The 21,214-nt window shown below is 34.2% G+C and overlaps 1 protein-coding gene across 35 annotated transcripts in view; it reads left to right on the plus strand.

Annotated features, from left to right (window-relative positions):
* GPHN (gephyrin) overlaps positions 1–21,214 on the plus strand; it is a 2,535,134-nt gene that overhangs the window by 1,737,100 nt on the left and 776,820 nt on the right. For all 35 annotated transcript variants that reach the window (XM_044073932.1, XM_044073937.1, XM_044073941.1 and 32 more), the window contains one exon: positions 13,291–13,563. In XM_044073932.1, coding sequence (XP_043929867.1) covers positions 13,291–13,563 — 273 coding nt within the window. The remainder of the gene's footprint in view (positions 1–13,290; positions 13,564–21,214) is intronic.

The raw sequence follows: 21,214 nt of genomic DNA on the forward strand, positions 1-21,214 counted from the left end.
AACTCCAAAATGTGTCCTTGTCAGGCCCCACCCTAACCTCCCATTCACCCCTCGCATATACCTGTCTTACATACATACAAATGTTTCAGGCATGGGCATTAATCCCCTTCTAGCTTGCCAGTATACCAAAACACTTGTTCCCATAATAAATGTCCAGGCAACTAGTACTTGCTTTAATGTAATTTGGTAGTCTGTTTCAAGCATCAGCTACTCTGTCAGAGAACCAATTAGTACACTTCTCATTCCTATAGAATCTTCTACATAGGTTATCTGATGATTCTCTAATACTTTTTGATAACCCCAAACATTCACAGAGGTAGTTGTCCCTAAATATCCTATATACATGAATGAGATCTCCTCTTAAATATCTGTAAGAGACACTGTACAAGTTCAGATATTTTAGTCTTTCATAATAATGTAGATTTTCACATCCATGGATACCCTTGGTGGATTTCCGTTGTACTCTTTCCAGTTTATTCATACTTGTTTTTCTATAGGGTTTCCATATTGTTATTCCATACTCAAGTTTGGGTGTAATGTAACTAACAAACAATGACTTCATTATGTTTGATTTGCTAGACTTTATAAATCTTTTTATACAACCTATAGTTCTATAACTATCATAGGCCAATTGGTTGATATGATTAGAAAAATTCATAGCTGAATCTACCCATATACCCACTTCCTTAAATGAGTCTAAAGTTTCAATCACTGTGTGCTGTACTAAATATTCACCTTTCCGTTTGTCTCCCAAATCTAATATGCTTAGTTTTGATGTATTTATCAACATAGTATTCTACTGTGCCCAAATGGTCAATTTAGTCAAATAATTTTGCAGACATGCCTTATCTGTAACACTTGTAATCAGTTTACCCAATTTCATGTCATCAGTATCAAGACTGTAGAACACCTCAGATGAAAAAGTAAGATCTGAAAGATACAATCTAAACAAGTAAGGGTCTAGGACAGGGCCCTGTGGGACACCTTGACTGTAACCAAGGATTTCACCTGTCCAGTTGGTATGTGATACTTGACATGTCCTATTTGTAAACCAAGCATCTATCCATCTTATCAACAGTACATCGATACTTAGTTGTACTAATTTATTGATCAGTGTTTTGTGTATGACCCTGTCAAATGCTGAAGCTAAATCTATATAAATCGCATCACAATTTTTCATTCATAGCTATTATTATATTGTTATAGAACATCATGTTACAGGTGGTAATAGATCTATTTTCAACATATGCATACTGATATATGGTTTCAAGTCCCAACCTATCCAGTATTACTTTCTCCATTATTTTTCCACAACATGAAATTAGACTTAAGGGTCTATATGATTCTGGATTTGTCCTACTCCCCTTTCTCTTAAAGACATGTTTAATATGTGCATACCTCCAATCTTGAGGAAACTCCCCATATTTATATGACCTAGTGAATAATAGGAATAATGGTAGTGTAAGTTCTTGCCTAAGTGTTCTCAGGTCATTATTACTTATTCTGTCTCCTCCCTGCACTTTGTTTGGATCCAGTTTGCACAGTTCTTTTTCAATATAATCTAATTTGATTCCAGTATCTGGGGTTACCTGGATATCAGTAGGACAACTTGCCACCCCTTTTGTGGGGCCAAACTGTTTTGCATAAGATTTTGTAAAGATATCTATAATCTGTTGTCTTTAGTCTCCATCTTACTACTTAAATATGTCTCTATTATGGATACTTTCTAAAATGTTGCCACCTATACTGCTTATCTAAACTCTTGATGTAAATATATAAATATTTTCTGTGTTTGTATTTTTTCTGCCTATTCTCTCTCATTATTTTGTGGTAAAACCATCTCTTATCATGCTTTTATTCTAATGTTTAATTTTTTTTTTTTTGCTGTAACTGTTTGATTTTTTATTACTGTAAATTGTTGATGTACTTGGAGCTTTTCTCCTCGGGTCTCCACTGAAAATGGGCCCAAAGCCCAGCTGAACCAACCTGGTTAACAAATGTCAATAAAATAAAAATAAAATAATTGTTTAATTTTATTTTGTTTCCAGCACATTCAGCTAACCTGCTTTTACTCCGCAGCAATTTATTTTCCACTGATATACAATATTCCCTTAACAGAACCTTTATTCTTTGTCAGGGTTATTAATTTGTCAGAATTGCCATTTGGCATATTTTTCATGCATTTTAACTCTCGGTCCTGGATTTTTGTTCCACAGAAAGAGGTATGTGTTTCTTATAATGTGGGCTTCCAAACTCGTATTACACATCTTTGTAGTGACAGGTCTGGACATGTCATATAAGTGACACAGTTTGTATTTGTGTCTAGAACATAAATCCAACAGAAATATTCTTCCTGAGGGGCATGGCCAAGATGTCCACCGTGTAGCAGCATTTTTTATTAGCTCTGTCTTAAAGACCTTTTTTGACTGGAATTTTAAATATCTATCCTAATTTTGGATTTTTTTGTTTTAAACTAATTTTTAAGACTAAACATTAGGATAATATATATATTTTTTTATAAATATTACATTTTCCTGTCAGATACTTTCAAGAAATATTCAGCAGCAGAACATGAGCTGCAATAAATTTTCACATCGAGAATCAACTTTTAAAAAAGAACTTCAATTCTTAATAACTAACCTACAAGAACTTTCAACAAAACTAGATAAAATGGATATGAAAATAGACAACTTTAAGGAGAAATGTACGCAATAAATGGATCTTATACACGATGACCTTACTCAACAGAAACAGCATTGAATGACATAGACGTCAGAACTCAGAAAATGAGCATAACATTGAATTTCTATTAAAACAGAACACCCTTCAATCAAAAGTGGATGATTTTGAAAATAGAGCACGAAGAAACAACATAAGAATATTTGGCTTACCTGACAACATAGAAGGAACTGATATGATGAATTCCTCTCTTCTTGGATACCTGAAATTTTGGAACTTCCAGAGGCTTTTTCATATGGTATCGAAAGGACACACAGATCCTTGGTAACAGCTAAAAATAACAAATCTAATTTTACTAAATCTGTCATTGTGAAATTTTTTTCTTCTCATGACAAAGGGATGGTATTAAAGAAAGAATGGGCAGAATCACCAATCAAAATAAAAGATAAAGTCATTAGATTTGGTGATGATTATTCTCCAGCTGTGATTTCAAAAAGAAAAATCTTTCTGCCTTTACTCAAAGAACTTAAGAAAAAGCATATAAAAACACATTTGCTATTCCCTGCAAGACGAAAAATCTTCCTTCAAAGTGGATATAAAATATTTAAAGATTTAGACTCTGCCATCTTATTCATTAAAAATAACAAATTAATAGAAAGACTTGAAGACATGGAATGGGCAAATACTAGCCTTAAAAGAATTGCAGATAACTCCTGGAATACCTTTGATCCTAAAAAGAAGCTAAAAAAATAACTTGTATTCAATTCTTAAAAAGTAACAGATAAAATATATCACTCTTCAAATCCTTTTGTCATCAAAAATCTCTGATTCAAAGATAAAAATCTTAACTGAATCTACAAGCTTTAAGTTACTGTGACCCTATAAGTCGGGGAAAAGAAACCGGATTTCCAGGTGAGCTTTATTATTTAGTTATTATATTGTTAGTTAAGCTATTTTTCTTATATTAGAATTATGCTTAAGTGATGGTTGTAGTCTTCTATAGAAATATATCCCTATTCTTAAATTTAGCTTAATATACTTTGTTAGTTATGCTTCTTGTTTGTTTCCTGTTTGTGTATTTCATTGTATCATTTGTAGTAATCTGTGGATATCCTGGTGCTGTGTACTTGATGAACAGAATGGCTATAATGGTAGCTTATTTTGATTATTTTTTTAGTTGGCTGTAAATAGCTCGCCTGGAATAAATAAATGCTGCTTAGTAAATGCTTTAGATTTGTGAAAAGTAAAGGTTGTAGATTCTTAGGAGTTTGAAAGTTATAGGTGAGCGTATTGTGTTTTTGTTATGTGATTTTCATTTGGTGGATCGCGGATGTTATGTTGGGGCTCATTGTGTCCCTCCTTCTATAGATTTGAGAAGGCTGTTTCATATACAGTGGTTGATTTGAGATCATTTCTCTATATGCTGGTTTGCTGACTTGGTGTTGCCGTGGTGAAGCGGGTGAAGCTTGGGAGAAAAGCAAATGCATGGGGTTTAGTTTCATGGTCCCTGTCTCTGTGATGGTGTTTGTTTCTGGGATGTATTTGTATCTGGTGATTATTACCCTGACAATCAGTTCATTGATGTACTATACATCATGGTAGTTAACCACTACCACATCATGTAGATACAGGTATATTTTCCTCAGTCTCTCTCTAACTTAAGCAAGCATACATTGGAGCAGGCACTCACATGCACATGCACACACACTCTCACATGCATGCACGTGTACACGGACACACATGCACACACACATGCATAATCTTACACGTACATAAGCAAGTACACACATACAAACACAGATTACAGTTTCTGTTCCTGTCGTTGAGTTGTTTGCCATTTTTGTCTATTGGATATTCAACACATAATCCTGGTACTAGTAAACCTGCCTTTAAGGCATAAGGGTTTAGAGTACTCCCTGGTGGGTAATGCTTTCTTCTATCCTAACAACCGTATTATGGTACTTGTTTTTAAGGCATATATGCTGTTTTCCCTTTAAACACTGTTTCCCCATACTTCTGAATCCTGTAATAGTTTAAATGTCATTATGGCAAAAGAGTAATATTCCTGACAGCTAGGATTTCCCTTACCCCTGATACTAGTATTATTGTTGGTGCTATGAAGGTACATTAGTATTATCCATTAAGGACTAGTGCCTTCTGACATCCCAGTCCATTTTCTTTACAAATGTTGGTACCATTAAGGCACAGCTGTATTACCTTGATGATATGTGGTTCCCTCCATCTTATTGTTGACCATATTATTTATTTTTGGTAGAGGAACATGATACTTTGGGTCTCTACAGTGATGTGTTGTAGACTGTCTAGCTAATATACACAACTGAGAGACTCCAAGATTCACTTGATATGTAGAGGAATTATTGGGGGTTGTTCCAGATAAATGGGCACATGGTGATTTAGCATACACATTTCACTCGGACTGCAACATCATCACATTACACAGATACAGATCCAGTATTATGTTATGTTATACACATTTATGGCTGAGTACCTTGCAGCAATGTGTTTAGGCTAACTCTGAATTCCAAAAAGGTTTATTTACATTTGGCTCTAACTTTATAAAATCTCTCATGTTGTTATCATTTTGTTTGCTGTTTTTAAATACATATCTTTGCGTACAAAGATCAATAAAATATGACTCGTAGGATAAGTCAAAGAAACAAAGAAAGGCAACAAATCCTGCATATAGAGATATACATTGTTGATATAAAATTTAATTTTAGTAGGCAAAAAGAAAGGTGTTGGGAGATGTCAGAAGGAATTAGGAAGAGAATTTCATAGAAATTCTTATTATTGTTGAATATATATTTTAGATGACCGGTTACAACCACATGGGCATTACAGAATCTAGGAACACAGCTACTTATTCTCATAGAAAAAATATCCCGATATATTATGGTAAGAATGAAATAGACTTATACATCCCTATCAGATTATCACTTATGTATCAAATAACTTTCAGATCAATGAGATCATACAGAACCACTAGTATCATCTCTTACATATCATTTTTTTCTGGGCCTAATTAAGAATTTCATCATTATCAAAGGTAAAAATATGCAATAGATATCACATTTCAAATATGAACTGATGTATAGTTACATAGGTAATATTAAGATACTCAAGGGGCTGTTAAACATATGGCACCAGAAATATTAAGAAATAGTACGTTTGATGAAATATTTCACCTTCTTTATTACTACCAACACCTTTGAAATCCACACACATTTTACATTCAGTACTGCGGTGGTGCTGCTGCGGTAGCGTTGTCACCTCACAGTAAGATGTTGTCCTGTTCGATTCTCAGCTAGAGCGTCTTCTGTGTGGAGACATGCGTGAATGGGCGTATCTTCGTTGCAGGTTGTGCATCAGGGCCGGCAACTCGGCATGTAAAAATCTACTGCCAATCATTAGCGGACCGGAGTTCCGCTGCGGCGACCCCTAACCGGGAAAAGCCGAAAGACACAACAACAAAAAAGTAACTAGATTATTTACACCACTACATGAACAGACATATCCTTAATGTAGAATAGATTTTTTTTTGGGAAATTGACAAAAATAAGTACACTTAAGAGATAGGAGTGCTCTTTTCAGTCACACTAAGATTCGCAGCAAAGCACCATACACTTTTATGATAGTGACCACATTATTAGCTTAGTAAGAACTTTTTGCTGAGCTTTTAGCCAAAGTTAGTATTAGGTTTAGATGCATTTTTCAGGTAATATACAAAAGGAATAGGGAGGTTATTTTCATAGTCAATTGGGCATTAACTAGTTACAAGTGGGAGCTTTTTGATCTTGTCTTAATACATTTGTTTTTAATAGGAAAGTGTGTAAAAATACCACAGTTACTTTTATGTAATATTTGCCATTCTAGATTAATAAATCTTAGCATTCTGATTAAATTGTAATGTTAATAAAAATCTTAAAGTAAATCTAACTCTCCTTTACCAACATTGGAACTGAAGAAAGAACTTTGCAATGAATAAATACAGAGACATTTAAATTCTTTACATCCAGATTCCTGCAACATCTGACAACAGTAACAATAAATGAAGATACTTCAATTGGCATCACTCAGAATCTTTTTGGATTATAAACTCAAAAATACATAGCTTGGTACATGGTATATAAATATTTTATTTTTTGAAGAATTTTAAATTCATCTCTTTACATTCAAATATAGTAAATTATGATTAATATTTGCATTATCTAGAATGTATATGACAGTTTTACATTTTATTATGAATTTCTTTTTTCACTTACTTTCTAGGTTAAATACAATTTAGAAAGTATAGAAAAGCTGTGTAATGTCATATACTTCAATAACTTGAAATAGTAATTAGAAATGGAATACAAATGTAGCAAATGTTAGTTAAAGTTATAAATATGTTTAGTGTAAAGGAATGCTTATTTATATTTTATTGTTTTAAATGTATTTATGTGGTTAGTAATTAATTAGATTTTCTAGAAGATCTTCTCATGATAACGAGTTTTTTTTAAATATAATAGATGTATTAGTAAATGTTCTATCTTTACTCAACTCATATAAAATAATAGGAAGCTCAAATATTCTCTGTTTGAAGATTAACATCATTTATTAAGACAGGATCTGGTTAGATGTTGCTATTAGTTTGAGGATTAATTTAGGTGATAGTATGTCACCTAAATTGGGAGTTTTAAACTCCAGAAGGGACTGGTTTGTAAATATTAGAAAGTTTGGTTATAACAAATGTTTTTTAATTGTTTTATTAATGTTCACCATTAATATGAATAGAACATTTATTCAAAATTATCTGATTAGTAACTTTGTTCCATCCAACTGGAAAATGTATAGTATTCCTATAAGTTATTATAATTATATATCTCGATGGTTAATATATTTTGCATATAACTTAATCTAAGATGTCAGTAATAAAAGGTATATCAATCAACACCAATGGTTTGAATAATCCAAGTTGTTGTTAGTCTTTTTGGCTTTTCCCGGTTAGGGGCCGACACAGAAGAACTCCGGTCCACTAATGATTGGCAGTAGATTTTGCATGGTGCCAAGTTGCCAGCCCAATGCCTCTGAAGGCACGCCCATTCACGCAAGTCTTTCGGAGGCCACTCGACTGCGGGGAGGACATGCAGACTCCACACAGAAGGCACTCTAGCCATGAATCAAACAGGAGAACCTCTTGCTGTGAGGCAACAACGCTACCGCTGTACCACCACGGCTGAATAATCCAAGTAAGAGAGGAAATTTGTTTAAATACCTTAAGCTTCATAAATTGCAACTAGTATTTCTACAAGAAACCCACTTATCTGTAGATATATCTAAACTTAATAATAAATCCTATTCTGTTTTGGTTAGCTTAGAACACTCTCAAAAAAAGAGAGGAGTGCTATTATTTGCAATAATTCAATACCCTTGCCTAAACTTATTGACATTTACAAAAATAATAAAGGAATGTTTTGTGCTATAATTATAGAATTAAATAAAAAAATGTATACTTTAGTCAATATATACTGGATTCCAGGTATAGGAACTAATACAGTTAGATAACATTTGGACCAAATTGTTCATTTTGCAAAAGGAAACATAATACTTGCAGGAGATTTTAACTGTATTCTTGATTCTAATGACTCTACTAATAAAGGTAAAAGGAAAATTTCAACTTCTGCAAAAAGGTTAAAGGATTTTATTGATCTATTCTTACTAAAAAACATTAATAATTTTGCTGACCCAAATTCGTTATTTTATACATTTTATTCTCATAGGCATAACTCACATTCTAGAATAGATAGAGTTTTGGTTTCTAAAGATTTAACAGACTCCCTAATCAAAACAAAAGTAATATATTGTCCTCTTTCTGACCATTATTCTATATCTTTTGATATACTCAATAATAACTATAATATTCAAATAAAAAAATCCATGCATACATTACAAAATTTAAAGAATTTAAAGAGTTTATTTCATTAGCAATTCAAAACTTTATAGAGCTTAACACCAATAACATATCAGAAATATATATTTGGGATACTTTAAAAGCATATTTATATGGGAAAATTATAAGTTGGTATCAAAATAAAAGGAAATTATGGGAAAAAGAACTGATATACAACTTAAATTAGATAATTTAAAGCTTAATCAAAACAAAGGAAAATATATAACTGACAAACAAAAAGAAATACATTCTTTAAATAGTAAATATTCAGAAATTCTAAATCATAAAACAAAAATAATTCTAGAAATGTTTAAACTAATAAATTTCACAACAAATCCTAAATCATTAAAGTTGCTAGCAAACAAAACTAAAAGACTAAACAAAATTAACCACATCAATGAAATATTTTCACCCCCCCCCAAAAAAAAAGATGGTCTCAAACTTGCATAACATTCTATCTGAATTTAGGGAGTTTTTTTAATAATATTAATCAAAAGTCTAATACTATTGATCCAAAGGAAGAAATTAGAGCCTTTATTAATATACTGACAAAAGATCATCTATACAACAAAAAATACTGTTGACAAACCTATATCTCTTAAAGACATTCAAACACAAATTAACAAATTAAAACGTAATAAAGCCCCAAGTAATGATGGCATTATACCAGAAATATATAAAATATTGCATAATAAAGCTCTAAATTTATTACATGAAGTTTTCAATATCTCAAAAAAATTTAACAAAATCCCACCCTCTTCGAAATATACTTTTATTACTCCCATACTTAAACCTAATAAAGACCCCACCAAATGTTCTTCATATAGACCCATTTCTTTACTTAATATAGATTACAAAACGTTCATGTCCATAAATGCAGACAGATTAAAATATATTTTACCAAATTTGATAGATGAAGATCAAACAGGATTTATAGTAAATAGGAATTATTGTGATAACATTAAAAGAACATTAATTTTGATTGAATCGGTTAAACATTTAAATAAAAATCTAACATTAATTAGTTTAGACATTAACTGTGCATTTGATTCAGTTAATTGGGACTACTTATTCACCCTTTTAGAAGAGCTAAACTTCTTCTATAACTTTATAAATCTCATTTCTCAGCTTTATAAAGGTAGTCTAGCATACAATAAAATAGGCACTAGTATTTCTCAGAGCATACCAATAATTAAGGGCACTAAACAAGGATGTCCCCTAACCTCCTTATTATTCACCTTAATTATGGAACCATGGGCAAATTTAATCAGATGGGATGATGATATAGTAGGTTATACCTTAAATTCCAAGTTATCTTCTAAAATACAAATGTTTGCAGATAATATTCTTCTAACCTTTGCTGTTAAAAAAATCATCTATTCAAGCTCTTTTTAGACACATGAATCTCTTTCAAATAAAATCAGGTCTAACCTCTAACAATAATAAGACACGCATTCTGTTAATTGGATCAAAGCAATTTAATCTTCAAGATGAATATAAAGACTATCTAACACAATTTGATCAATTTCTCTATCTAGGTATTGTAATAGCCAAAAATATTAAAGTATCACACAAATTGATTATAATAAAAATCTAACAACAATGGAAGATTTGATTAAACGATGGAATAAAATTAATTTTTCCATGGATGAAAGACTCACTATTATTAAAATGATTTTACTTCCTAAAATACTTTATATTATTCAATTTCTTTACCACCCCCTAATTTGATAATTAAAAAAAAACAGGTTAAATATTTTTTATGGTACCCAAATAAACCCACAATTGCAATAACACATCATATGAAAAATTTGGATAATGGGGGCATAGCTATGCCAAATTTAGAATTTTACTCAATCTCATCCATGATTAAAACAGTCTCTCTTTTAATATATAAAGCTAAATGGAAAAAATGAATAGAAATTTTAATGGTGGACACATTAAATAATAATTCACAAAAAATATCATTTATAAATAACCCCTCTATATGGATTCTGAAAGATCAGACTCTGTTTTCTCTTCTCAAAAATTTAAAAGTATTTAACACTCATTAAAATCCTTTAAAAATTTTATACTTAAACATAATATATATAAAGACTGGTCATTTCTTCTTTTTCCTATAGCCTACACACAAGGAATTCTTTTTACATTGAATTCTGTAAAAATGTCCACTTTTCAACAGAAAAAATTTACTTTTTGGTACCAAATGATGTCTAACAATGAATTGAAATCAATTAATTCTCTCAATATTGAATTTGATTCCCTATTTTGGTTAGATTTGCAAGAAGGAATGGAGCTTATTCTAAGTAATATTGAATTAATGTCTTCAACAACAAAGAAAGTAATACTCCAATTTAATACAATATATAATTTTACCAATTCAAAGTATCTCTCCAAATACTAACATATTATCATATATATATATATATATATATATATATATATATATATATATATAAGGCTATAAAGTCTGACTTAGATGTTTTCCCTGACAGTTATTGGAATTCTTTCTATTCCATTAATGGCCAACTTCCTACAGATAAAGATAAAACTAATATATTAAAATCATTAAGTTTAACTACTTCCTCACTCAAATGGAAAATATTTACATGGAAATATTTGAATAGATTTTTTATTACTCCTTTAATGAGTAAAATTAAAAAAGAAAAAGATGTAAATTGCTGGAGATGTAATAAGCAAATGAATGCTGATTGGTCTCATGTTCTTTGTACTGAATTAAAAACATTTTAGGAAGATATAAATGATTTTATGCAGGCAATATTTGCAGATAACTTTGCTTTATCTAAATCTCTGATATTATTTAGTACTCCAGTACCAGATTGTATAAAAGCATCCAATTACCCTTTGGTTTGGTCAATATTATGTATAGCCAGAAAAATAATTACGAGGAATTGGAAATCACAATCCTCTCTGTCATTACAAGAATTTAAAAATCTACATAATGAAATTTTTTGTTTGGAAAAACTGACCAAGTATAGATGTTCTAGGAATACTTCTACTTATAGTAGCTGGAACAAAGTTTATGAACTGTTACAAAATAATTTAATTTTACAGTAAATATTGTATATATAGAAACTATTTCAGCTGATATTTAAGAGTTATGGTGAACAAATGTGTATATAGTTAAATTTGATTAATTCTGTATATGATCATTTTTTCACATAATTTAAAATGGTTCATTCTTTATATAAGTTGATTGTATTTTCAACAGCACTTCTAATAAAATTGTTTAAAAAAAAGAAATGTTCTTCCACCTTCCTATGCTCTAAGAGAGTCGCACGTCATTCCATTTTGTTTTGTTAACTAAGAAGCCAGGTCCTTGTAATTACCATACTAGACATCTAGAAAATGTCTTCTTCATAATACATTGAAAATATGACTGCAGAGCTTCCTGTTTTCAGATGTCTGAAACACACTAGTCTGAGTTCAAGCACTTCAAAAACTATTATTAGTTCAGACAGAAAAACATTGAGTCAAAACTTGTTGCTATAACTTTCAAGCATTTTTGCAGAGCTCAACTGTAGCACTTGATGTCTGGAGTCTGACATTCTGCACCCTCCTCCCACACACATAACCTTGCTGTTATACTAGTTTTGAGAAGGGTAAATACTGGGCAATATAACCTTGGACTTTCTGTACATTCCCACATGGAATATTGCAGTTCTTCTTCTTCTTTCAGCTTTTCCCGGTTAGGGGTTGCCACAGCGGATCACCTGTCCGCTCATGACTGGCAGTGGAGTTTTACAGTGTCGAGTTGCCAGCCCGGCGCCCAACCTTCCACAGAAGGCACACACACTTACACATTCTCACCTAAGGCCAATTTAGTGTGTCCAGTCCACCTACAGCATGTCTTTGGGATGAAACCGGAGGACCCGGAGGAAACCCACGCCACCACAGGGAGGACATGCAGACTCCGCACAGAAGGCACCCCAGCCAAGGATCGAACTGGAGAACCTCTTGCTGTGAGGCGACAATGCTAACCACTGCACCACCGTTGCAGTTACAGTCCTTAAAGCAGGTATCCATAGTGTTGCTTTTGTAATCTTTGGTCCCTTAAATCCAGGTGTTTGGGGTATCCATTAAACATTTCTCTTGTTTCCCTGTCCAAGTCTGTTATTAAACTAGTGAAATATTTCCATTGAGAAATGAAGACACTCCTTTCATTCTTATTGTGCCTTTTATTATTTTTCCATCCCTTTCCCACAGGTTTTATTCTTTTTCTCTTATTGCCATGTTTCATGACTTTCTCGGTCTGTTTGTTAAGGTGTTTTGGAACAGGCATTACATACTGCTTAAAGTTCATTGAGGAATATTTTGTATATATTATGCTGTGCAAGCATCAAACTGTAAATAATTTTCTTGCTTCAACATTTGTACTTTGCTCTTGAGTCATGGGGTCTTCAGATGAGCCTACCTACCCAAGCAAATAAGTAAAATTATACTTAATATTTTAGAATGTGAACAACACATATATGTGAAGGAAAAAATCTCTCTGGCAGTTTTTTCTTAGGGCCAAATACATGTAACCTTTACATTGAAATCTTAGTGAACTTAAGGTTCATTAAGTAAAAATGCACTAAATCTTTCAGAAATATGTCTACTACCAGTACTTGTTTTCAGACTTTTTCTGCTTCGTACAGGAATGTTTCCACTTCATACTGCCCGCATTGCCTCATGCCATTGACCTACTACGGGATGCCATTGTGAAAGTAAAAGAAGTTCACGATGAACTGGAAGACTTGCCATCACCGCCACCTCCCCTGTCCCCTCCATTAAATCCAAGTCCCAACAAACAGACAGAAGACAAAGGTGTTCAGTGTGAAGAAGAGGAGGAAGAGAAGAAGGATAGTGGAGTTGCCTCAGCTGAAGATAGCTCTTCATCACATATTACTCCTGCAGCCATTGCGGCCAAGGTCAGTTTTTATTTTTCCTCTTTAGAGCAGCATTTGTTTTGTCACTTCAGTCTGATCAGTTTAAAAAACATCCACAGACTTTTGTATGTTTCTTGTGTCGATTGGTCGGCAGGGGAGCACATTCATTTATTTTCATTCAGTTGTAGTAGTACATGCTGTGTAGTGAGGCAAAACTGCAGAACATAGGTCCTATAGACTTAATACTGTGTTTTATTGGTTGCAGGTTGAAAATTCTAGTGCACAGAAATGCTGTAAAGGAATGTAGTTAGTTACCAGACTTCTTGATTAATTTGATCCCAACTGAGAACTATCTTGTTGACCTTTGCCCTGTTTCATATTTTTTTTCATGTCTGCACTGAACCTCAGCTGCCAGCATTCAGTCCAGTTATTTAGCTCTTCCTGCATCTTCCTTTGTTGCACATGACGTAATTCATTGGGAAGAGATTGAAATTTCTCCCTGTGTTCCCTCCTGACCTTTCTATTCTGTCATGTGGTGAGAGTATGGTTACACTGTTGGTATATTTAAGAACTGAGTTGCATATCTTAACTTATCTCTATATTCTTGCAGTCCACTAGGACTTAAACATGGAGAAAGCCCAATTCCAGGCTGATTACAGGCATGCATACAGGGACCCTTTTTCTCTTGTGACGTGAGTGTCATATATTGCCAGGAGTCCTTGGCTGCTAGCTTTATCCGCCTGTGCAATATAGGGAGCTGTTGTCCCAGTGCCTGATTCATCTCCCTCCACTTGAGAAAGGTAAATTCTTTGCATACTGCCCCCTTCATCAGCTGGGCTGTCCAGAACTTCTGCTGCTGCCCAAGACAAGATCTCTGGCATCACAGGTAGGAACACTGCCCCTGAAGTTTGGGCCTATTAGTTACCCAAACTTATTTTTAAAAAGATATGGTACCAGCAGGTTAAACGACAGGAAAAGAATTAGTTAAAGATGAAAAAATGCGCAAACCATCAAGTAAATAGTCGCAAAAGCAGTATGTAGACAATGAGAGCCAGTGAGCCCTGAAGTATTCCAATGTGTGCTTTAAATCAAGCCAACACGTCCAGTTCAGTACAAGGATGCTTTCTTTATTCAGACAAACAAGAAGGTATTAAGCACTTTCGTTCCAAAAATAAAAGCAGGAACTTAATCAGATTTCTTTTTCTTCCCACTTGACACCTAAGCAGTATTCTGCAACCATCTCTCACATTCTTAACAACAAAGCAGGAGGCATGACAAATCCTGAAGTCTGAAGAATGGAGAATGGGGAGCTAATTATTTTCCTCGCACAAGCAGTATGCAGACAATTAGAGCCAGTGAACCCTGAAATATCCCAATGTGTGCTTTAAATCAAGTCAACACGTCCAGTTCAGTACAATTCAGTACAAGGATGCTTTCTTCATTCAGACAAACAAGAAGGTATTAAGCGCTTTCGTTCCAAAAATAAAAGCAGGAACTTCATCAGATACAAGGAAATTAAGGAATTAAGGAAGTAAACAGTTTTAAATAGGAAATCTTACATGACATCACTTCCTGGATTAGTGAAAACCACTCCCAAGTCTGAAACAGTCTTCTGGAACAGAAGTCTGAAACACACAAATGTTTCAGCACAAAACAGTATAAATATCAAATATAAAAATATATAAAAATACATATAAAAACTGATTGTGCAAATGTCAACACCCTAAACTATGTATTAAAAACACAAGAATAAATATGTAAATGTGTGTAAATATAAAAATGCTTTTAAGATGCTTTTGAAAAAATATGTATGTATATAAAAACATATAAGTAAAATATGCATACAGTTAAAAATCCGTTAGGAACAAAGAGTAATTTTCATGTACATATACCAGGTATGAAGGCCATTAAAAAAAAAAAAAAAAAATTTGTAACATATCCATATCTAAAGGGAATGTTTCTCCTCTCAAGAGCCCTCAATTTAAGCAGACTGCTCATGGAAAGGCTGCCATTTAAGCCTGGCCAATGAGTGGCATCAAGTCGTAATTGCCATAGCAACTCGGCATTTTCGAGTAAATATGGCCAGGCTGCCCCCCCTATTATGTCTTTTTTTTACTTCAAGTACTACAAATTATTTGAACTGGTGATTGTTGTGCTCACTAAAGTGTCTAGCAAGTGCATTCACTTCACTAGCATCCCTTATAATCCTAAGATGCTCGCTGATCCTATTTTTAAGCTTACGTTCCATCTTCCCCACATAAAAACATTGGCAAAACGAACATAAAGAACAATAGACCACTCTTTCAATTAAACAACTACACCTCTTAGATATTTTTATTTTCGTTCTATTAATTTCACATTCACTGACTTCCAAAATCAAAGGGCAAAATTTACATGCCCCGCACTTAATCATCTGACCCTTCATATAGATTCCATCATTATTATGTTCGAAAATGTTCTTCAAGTTAGGGTCCTTCTTGAAAACACACACAGGTTTTTCTCCTAAGATTTTAAAAAATTCTGTGCCACTACTCAACAAATTCCAATTCTTACACAGAATATCTTTAATAGTGTATGCATCATTTGAGAAGACAGTTGAAAAACTTGTGTGGTAGTTAATTACTGCAGACCCAGAGGAATGGTGCCCCTATATATTTCCTGGTTATGGACAATTGTTTGGTCATTCACAACAGTGTCCGTGACTGTTTCAGCTATGTTCAACCCAGTCGAATCGGGATGGTCAGTATTAGGGGTGCCAAAAATTGGTGCAGAATACCCACATTGTCTTTTCTCACTAACCTCCTTCATGATGTTGTCAATTAAATTGGGGGGATAACCTCTTCTCAAGAACATTTCCTTCAAGTTCAGGCATTCTCTTGTGAAACCTATCCAAGTTGTCACCATTCGTGCTGCACGCACAAATTGCCCCTTAATAACTGCATGTTTCTGAGTGAATGGGTGGTAGTTGTGGAAATGCAGAAAACTATTGGAATAGGTTTCTTTTCTGAAAATTTTAGCCACAAGTCTGTTGTTCCAGATCTTTCTTTAACAGAATATCAAGATAGGAAATTTCACATGCATTAACACTATATGTGAACCTCAAAAAGGAGGTTGAGTTGTTAATATAGTTAATGAAGTCAACAATTTGGTCTCTAGGGCCTTCCCATAAAATAAACATGTCATCCAAATACCTCATGTAAATATGACAAAATCGGAAATATGTTGATTGTTTTAAAGTACGTTTTTCCTATTCCAACATGACGATATTGGCGTACAGCCCCTCACATGCTGAACCCATAGCAACCCCTTGTGTTTGTAAATAATACTGATTGTCAAACAAGATAAAGTTGCTTCTCAGCACCATATCCAAAATCTGTTCGTACATATTGATTTTGTCCTGGGGTATTCCCTTAGAAAACAAATAATCACAAAACCATTCCTCCCCGATGGAATGTGGGATGACAGAATATAAATCTACTACATCAATTGTAATAAATAAATGTTTAATGTTAATGTTAATAAATAATTAATTGACAACATCATGAAGGAGGTTAGTGAGAAAAGACAATGTGGGTATTTTGCACCAATTTTGGGCACCCCTAATACTGACCATCCCGATTTGACTGCGTTGAACATAACTGAAACAGTCTGTTGCTGTTGTGAATGACCAAAAAATTGTCCATAACCAGGAAATATATAGGGGGCACCATTCCTCTGGGTCTGAAATAACTAATTACCACATAAGTTTTTCAACTGTCTTCTCAAATGACGCATACACTATTAAAGCTATTCTGTGTAGCAATTGGAATTTGTTGAGTAGTGACAGAGAATTTTTTTTAAATCTTAGGAAAAAAACCTGTGTGTGTTTTCAAGAAGGGCCCTAACTTGAAGAACATTTTTGAATGTAATAATGATGGAATCTATAGGAAGGGTCAGATAATTAAGTGCGGGGCATATAAATTTTGCCCTTTCATTTTGGAAGTCAGTGAATGTGAAATTAATAGAATGAAAATAAAAATATCTGAGAGGTGTAGTTGTTTGACTGAAAGATTGGTCTATTGTTCTTTATGTTCCTTTTGCCAATGTTTTTATGTGGGGAAGATGGAACGTAAGCTTAAAAATAGGATCAGAGAGCACCTTAGGAATATAAGGGATGCTAGTGAAGTGAATGCACTTGCTAGACACATTAGTGAGTACAACAATCACCAGTTCAAATTTGTAGTACTTGAAGTCCAAAAAAGACATAATGGGGGGGCAGCCTGGACATATTTACTCAAAAAAGCCGAGTTGCTATGGCAATTACGACTTGATGCCACTCATTGGCCAGGCTTAAATGACAGCCTTTCCATAAGCAGTCTGCTTAAATTGAGGGCTCTTGAGAGGGTGAAACATTCCCTTTAGATATGGATATGGTACAAAATGTTTTTTTTTTTTTAATGGCCTTCATACCTGTTATATGTATATGTACATGAAAATTATTAGTTTGTTCCTAATGGATTTTTAACTGTATGCATATTTTACTTATATGTTTTTATGTACATACATATTTTTTCAAAAGCATCTTAAAAGCATTTTATATATACACATATTTACATATTTATTCTTTTGTTTATAATACATTGGGTGTTGACATTTGCACAATCAGTTTTTATATGTATTTTTATATATTTTTATATTTTGATATCTATACTGTTTTGTGCTGAAACATTTATGTGTAGTGTTTCAGACTTCTGTTCCAGGAGACTGTTTCAGACTTGGGAGTGGTTTTCACTAATCCAGGAAGTGATGTCATGTAAGATTTCCTATTTAAAATAGTTTACTTCCTTAATTTCCTTGTATCTGATGAAGTTCCTGCTTTTATCTTTGGAACGAAAGTGCTTAATACCTTCTTGTTTGTCTGAATGAAGAAAGCATCCTTGTACTGAATTGTACTGAACTGGACGTGTTGACTTAATTTAAAGCACACATTGGGATATTTCAGGGTTCACTGGCTCTAATTGTCTGCATACTGCTTGTGCGAGGAAAATAATTAGCTCCCCATTCTCCATTCTTCAGACTTCAGGATTTGTCATGCCTCCTGCTTTGTTGTTAAGAATGTGAGAGATGGTTGCAGAATACTGCTTAGGTGTCAAGTGGGAAGAAAAAGAAATGATACACTGCTGCTTTATTAATTACAAAGTTGTCACATTACTGAATAATCCATGTAATGCTTTAGGATACATTACAAACATAGATAATGTAGAGGTTTGGGAACGTGAATTAACTGAGGGAGTTGTAGATCAGCATTAGCAAAGGTATGTCAAACTGCATTGAATAGTTTTAGTAGTTAGGCTTTGATTCTTATGTTTTGACTGTTATGCAGTCACATTGTAAAGAGTTGTCAAAGGCACATAACAAAATACATTGTTTTTCAGTGGATAATGACCAGGTTGCTAAGTACAAACCGTGATGGTCAGGTACATACTAATGTAGAACCAACCACAAGGTGCTATCAGCATAAACTTAAACTTCAGGTTTATTTATATGTATAAACTGTATATGACCTCAATATAGCTGAATCTTTGCTGTAGTTTCTAAATCCTTTAATCATGGCACTCCCTCATTTAGCCAGATAACATGTTATTCACATAGCCAAGTGTTTAAAGTTATGGCCTTATGTGCAGTAAGTGCAGGGTTTGAATACATGGAAGGGAAATTAAGCATTTACAGCCTCGTGTGCAGTAGGTGCAGGGTTTGAATACATGGAAGGGTAAATAAGCATTTATTTTTATCCACTTAGCTAAATGGGTAGAGCTACACCCTCATGTTTCAAAGATACAGACCTTGATAGGCCAAAGCACATATGCACGACTCAAGCCACACCTTTGGAAGTTATGTCCAGGTTTAGAAACTAAGTTGGCCAGTACCAGTCCAGAAGGTTATGAAAGTAAGGGGGACCCAAGTCATACAGGGTTAAATAAACCAGGACTTGAACTTTTAACAATGATCCATTGCTGAATAGGCAGTTAGTGAACTCATGAAGGACATTGGTATCTTTATACCTTTTAGGTAACTGTGCCCCGGAGTTTTTTACTACCTGCAAGTGATCTAGGCCATTGGTATAGGACATTTCTTTAGTCTAAGCCGGAGGCTTGAACTACTATGGTAAGGTTTGCTGAGCAAATAAGATCGCAAATTAGGGTGATGCTTCTGAGAAGAAAACAAGAACTGTGACAGTGACTAAAATCTGGTGCTTAACTATTAGTATGCGGTCAGAAACAACACCCAGGTTATGTACCCTTAACACAAACTGCAGCTTATCTTCACAATAGATAATGGTGGGCACAAGATTAGAACAGACACATTCCTCAGGGTAGCATAGAGTATTAATGTCAAACAGAATCTTGAGGAAAGAAGAGCTAAAGCTGCATGTTGTCAGTGTAACGTCATAATACAAACCTCTCTTTCTGATAATGTCTCTGTAGGGCAGTGTTTAGGGAGTGAATATTAATGCTCTCAAAATGGAATCATGCAGGAAACCACATATGATGAGGTAGTAAGTATTGGAATTCACCCCTGACAGTACTCGTTGGTACATACAGAAAAGATGGAGGAAGAATATTCTTGGTCCACACCTGTAATGATGCAGTTAGTTTGTTACTGATCCCAAGGGATCCTGTGATCCACTGTGTTAAAATCTGACAATGGGTATAGTAGGGCCAGAAAGGAATACTAATGATGAGCTCTTGGTATAAGATCACACCCTAGTTACACCCCATTTCCATGCAGTGTATTGAACATAAGCCAGACTGGAAAGCATCTTTCTGGTCAATCTCTCATAAATAAGGGTCTAGTTGTGTTGAGAACATCCATACTTTACTACAGTGATAAAGGCTGGGTACACATTTGTAACTGTCCAGACCACCGGGGTCTAAACTCATTTTTTTATGATACATGTGGCTAAGGCCTCCTTTAAAATAGTTCAGGAAAAAAAATGACAGAGAAGCAGCAGCAGTCTGGTGCAAAAATGGGTCAGACTCACCATTAAGATAGCACATAACCAGTCTGGTGGGAAGAGGTTCCAAAACACGTCATTGGTCAATCTATATGTGTGTGTGTGTGTGTGTGTGTGTGTGTGTGTGTGTGTGTGTGTGTGTGTGTGTGCATGTGTGTGCGCGCGTGTGTGCGCGTGTGTGCGCGTGTGTGTGTGTGCGTGTGTGTGTGTGCGCGTGTGTGTGTGTGTGTGTGTGCGCGCGTGTGTGTGTGCATTGCTATAATCAAGCTAAAATACCTCAAAATCTGACTACAATCTCCTATGGGATGGTATCAGGGTATCAGTACCTTCACACCACCACTATGCTGAACAGCATGCCAGTGCAGTATACAAGCACCTGTACAACTGCATGGACTCGGCCATACCGAGCAGAACTAAAATCTGCTCCTCAAGGAAACACAAACCTGTTTGGTGGGCATCCTCTATCAACAGGCTTTACAACAAAAGGAAGAAACTGTTGTCCAAGTGCAAAAAGGAACAAATTCCAAATTGGAAAAACTCCCTACTTAGCCTCAACAAGCAAATTAGATCACTAGCGAAAACCTCCAAAGCCAAGTATGAATCAAAACTAGCCTCCAAAAGAAAGAGAAACCACAAAGCCTTTTCCACTTATGTCAGGAACCTCCATGGCAAACCCCAGGTTTGTTCCATATTAGCACT

This window comes from Protopterus annectens, chromosome 6.part0, assembly GCF_019279795.1.
Source record: "Protopterus annectens isolate FY-2018-M chromosome 6.part0, PAN1.0, whole genome shotgun sequence".
Taxonomy (NCBI): Eukaryota; Metazoa; Chordata; order Ceratodontiformes; family Protopteridae; genus Protopterus; species Protopterus annectens.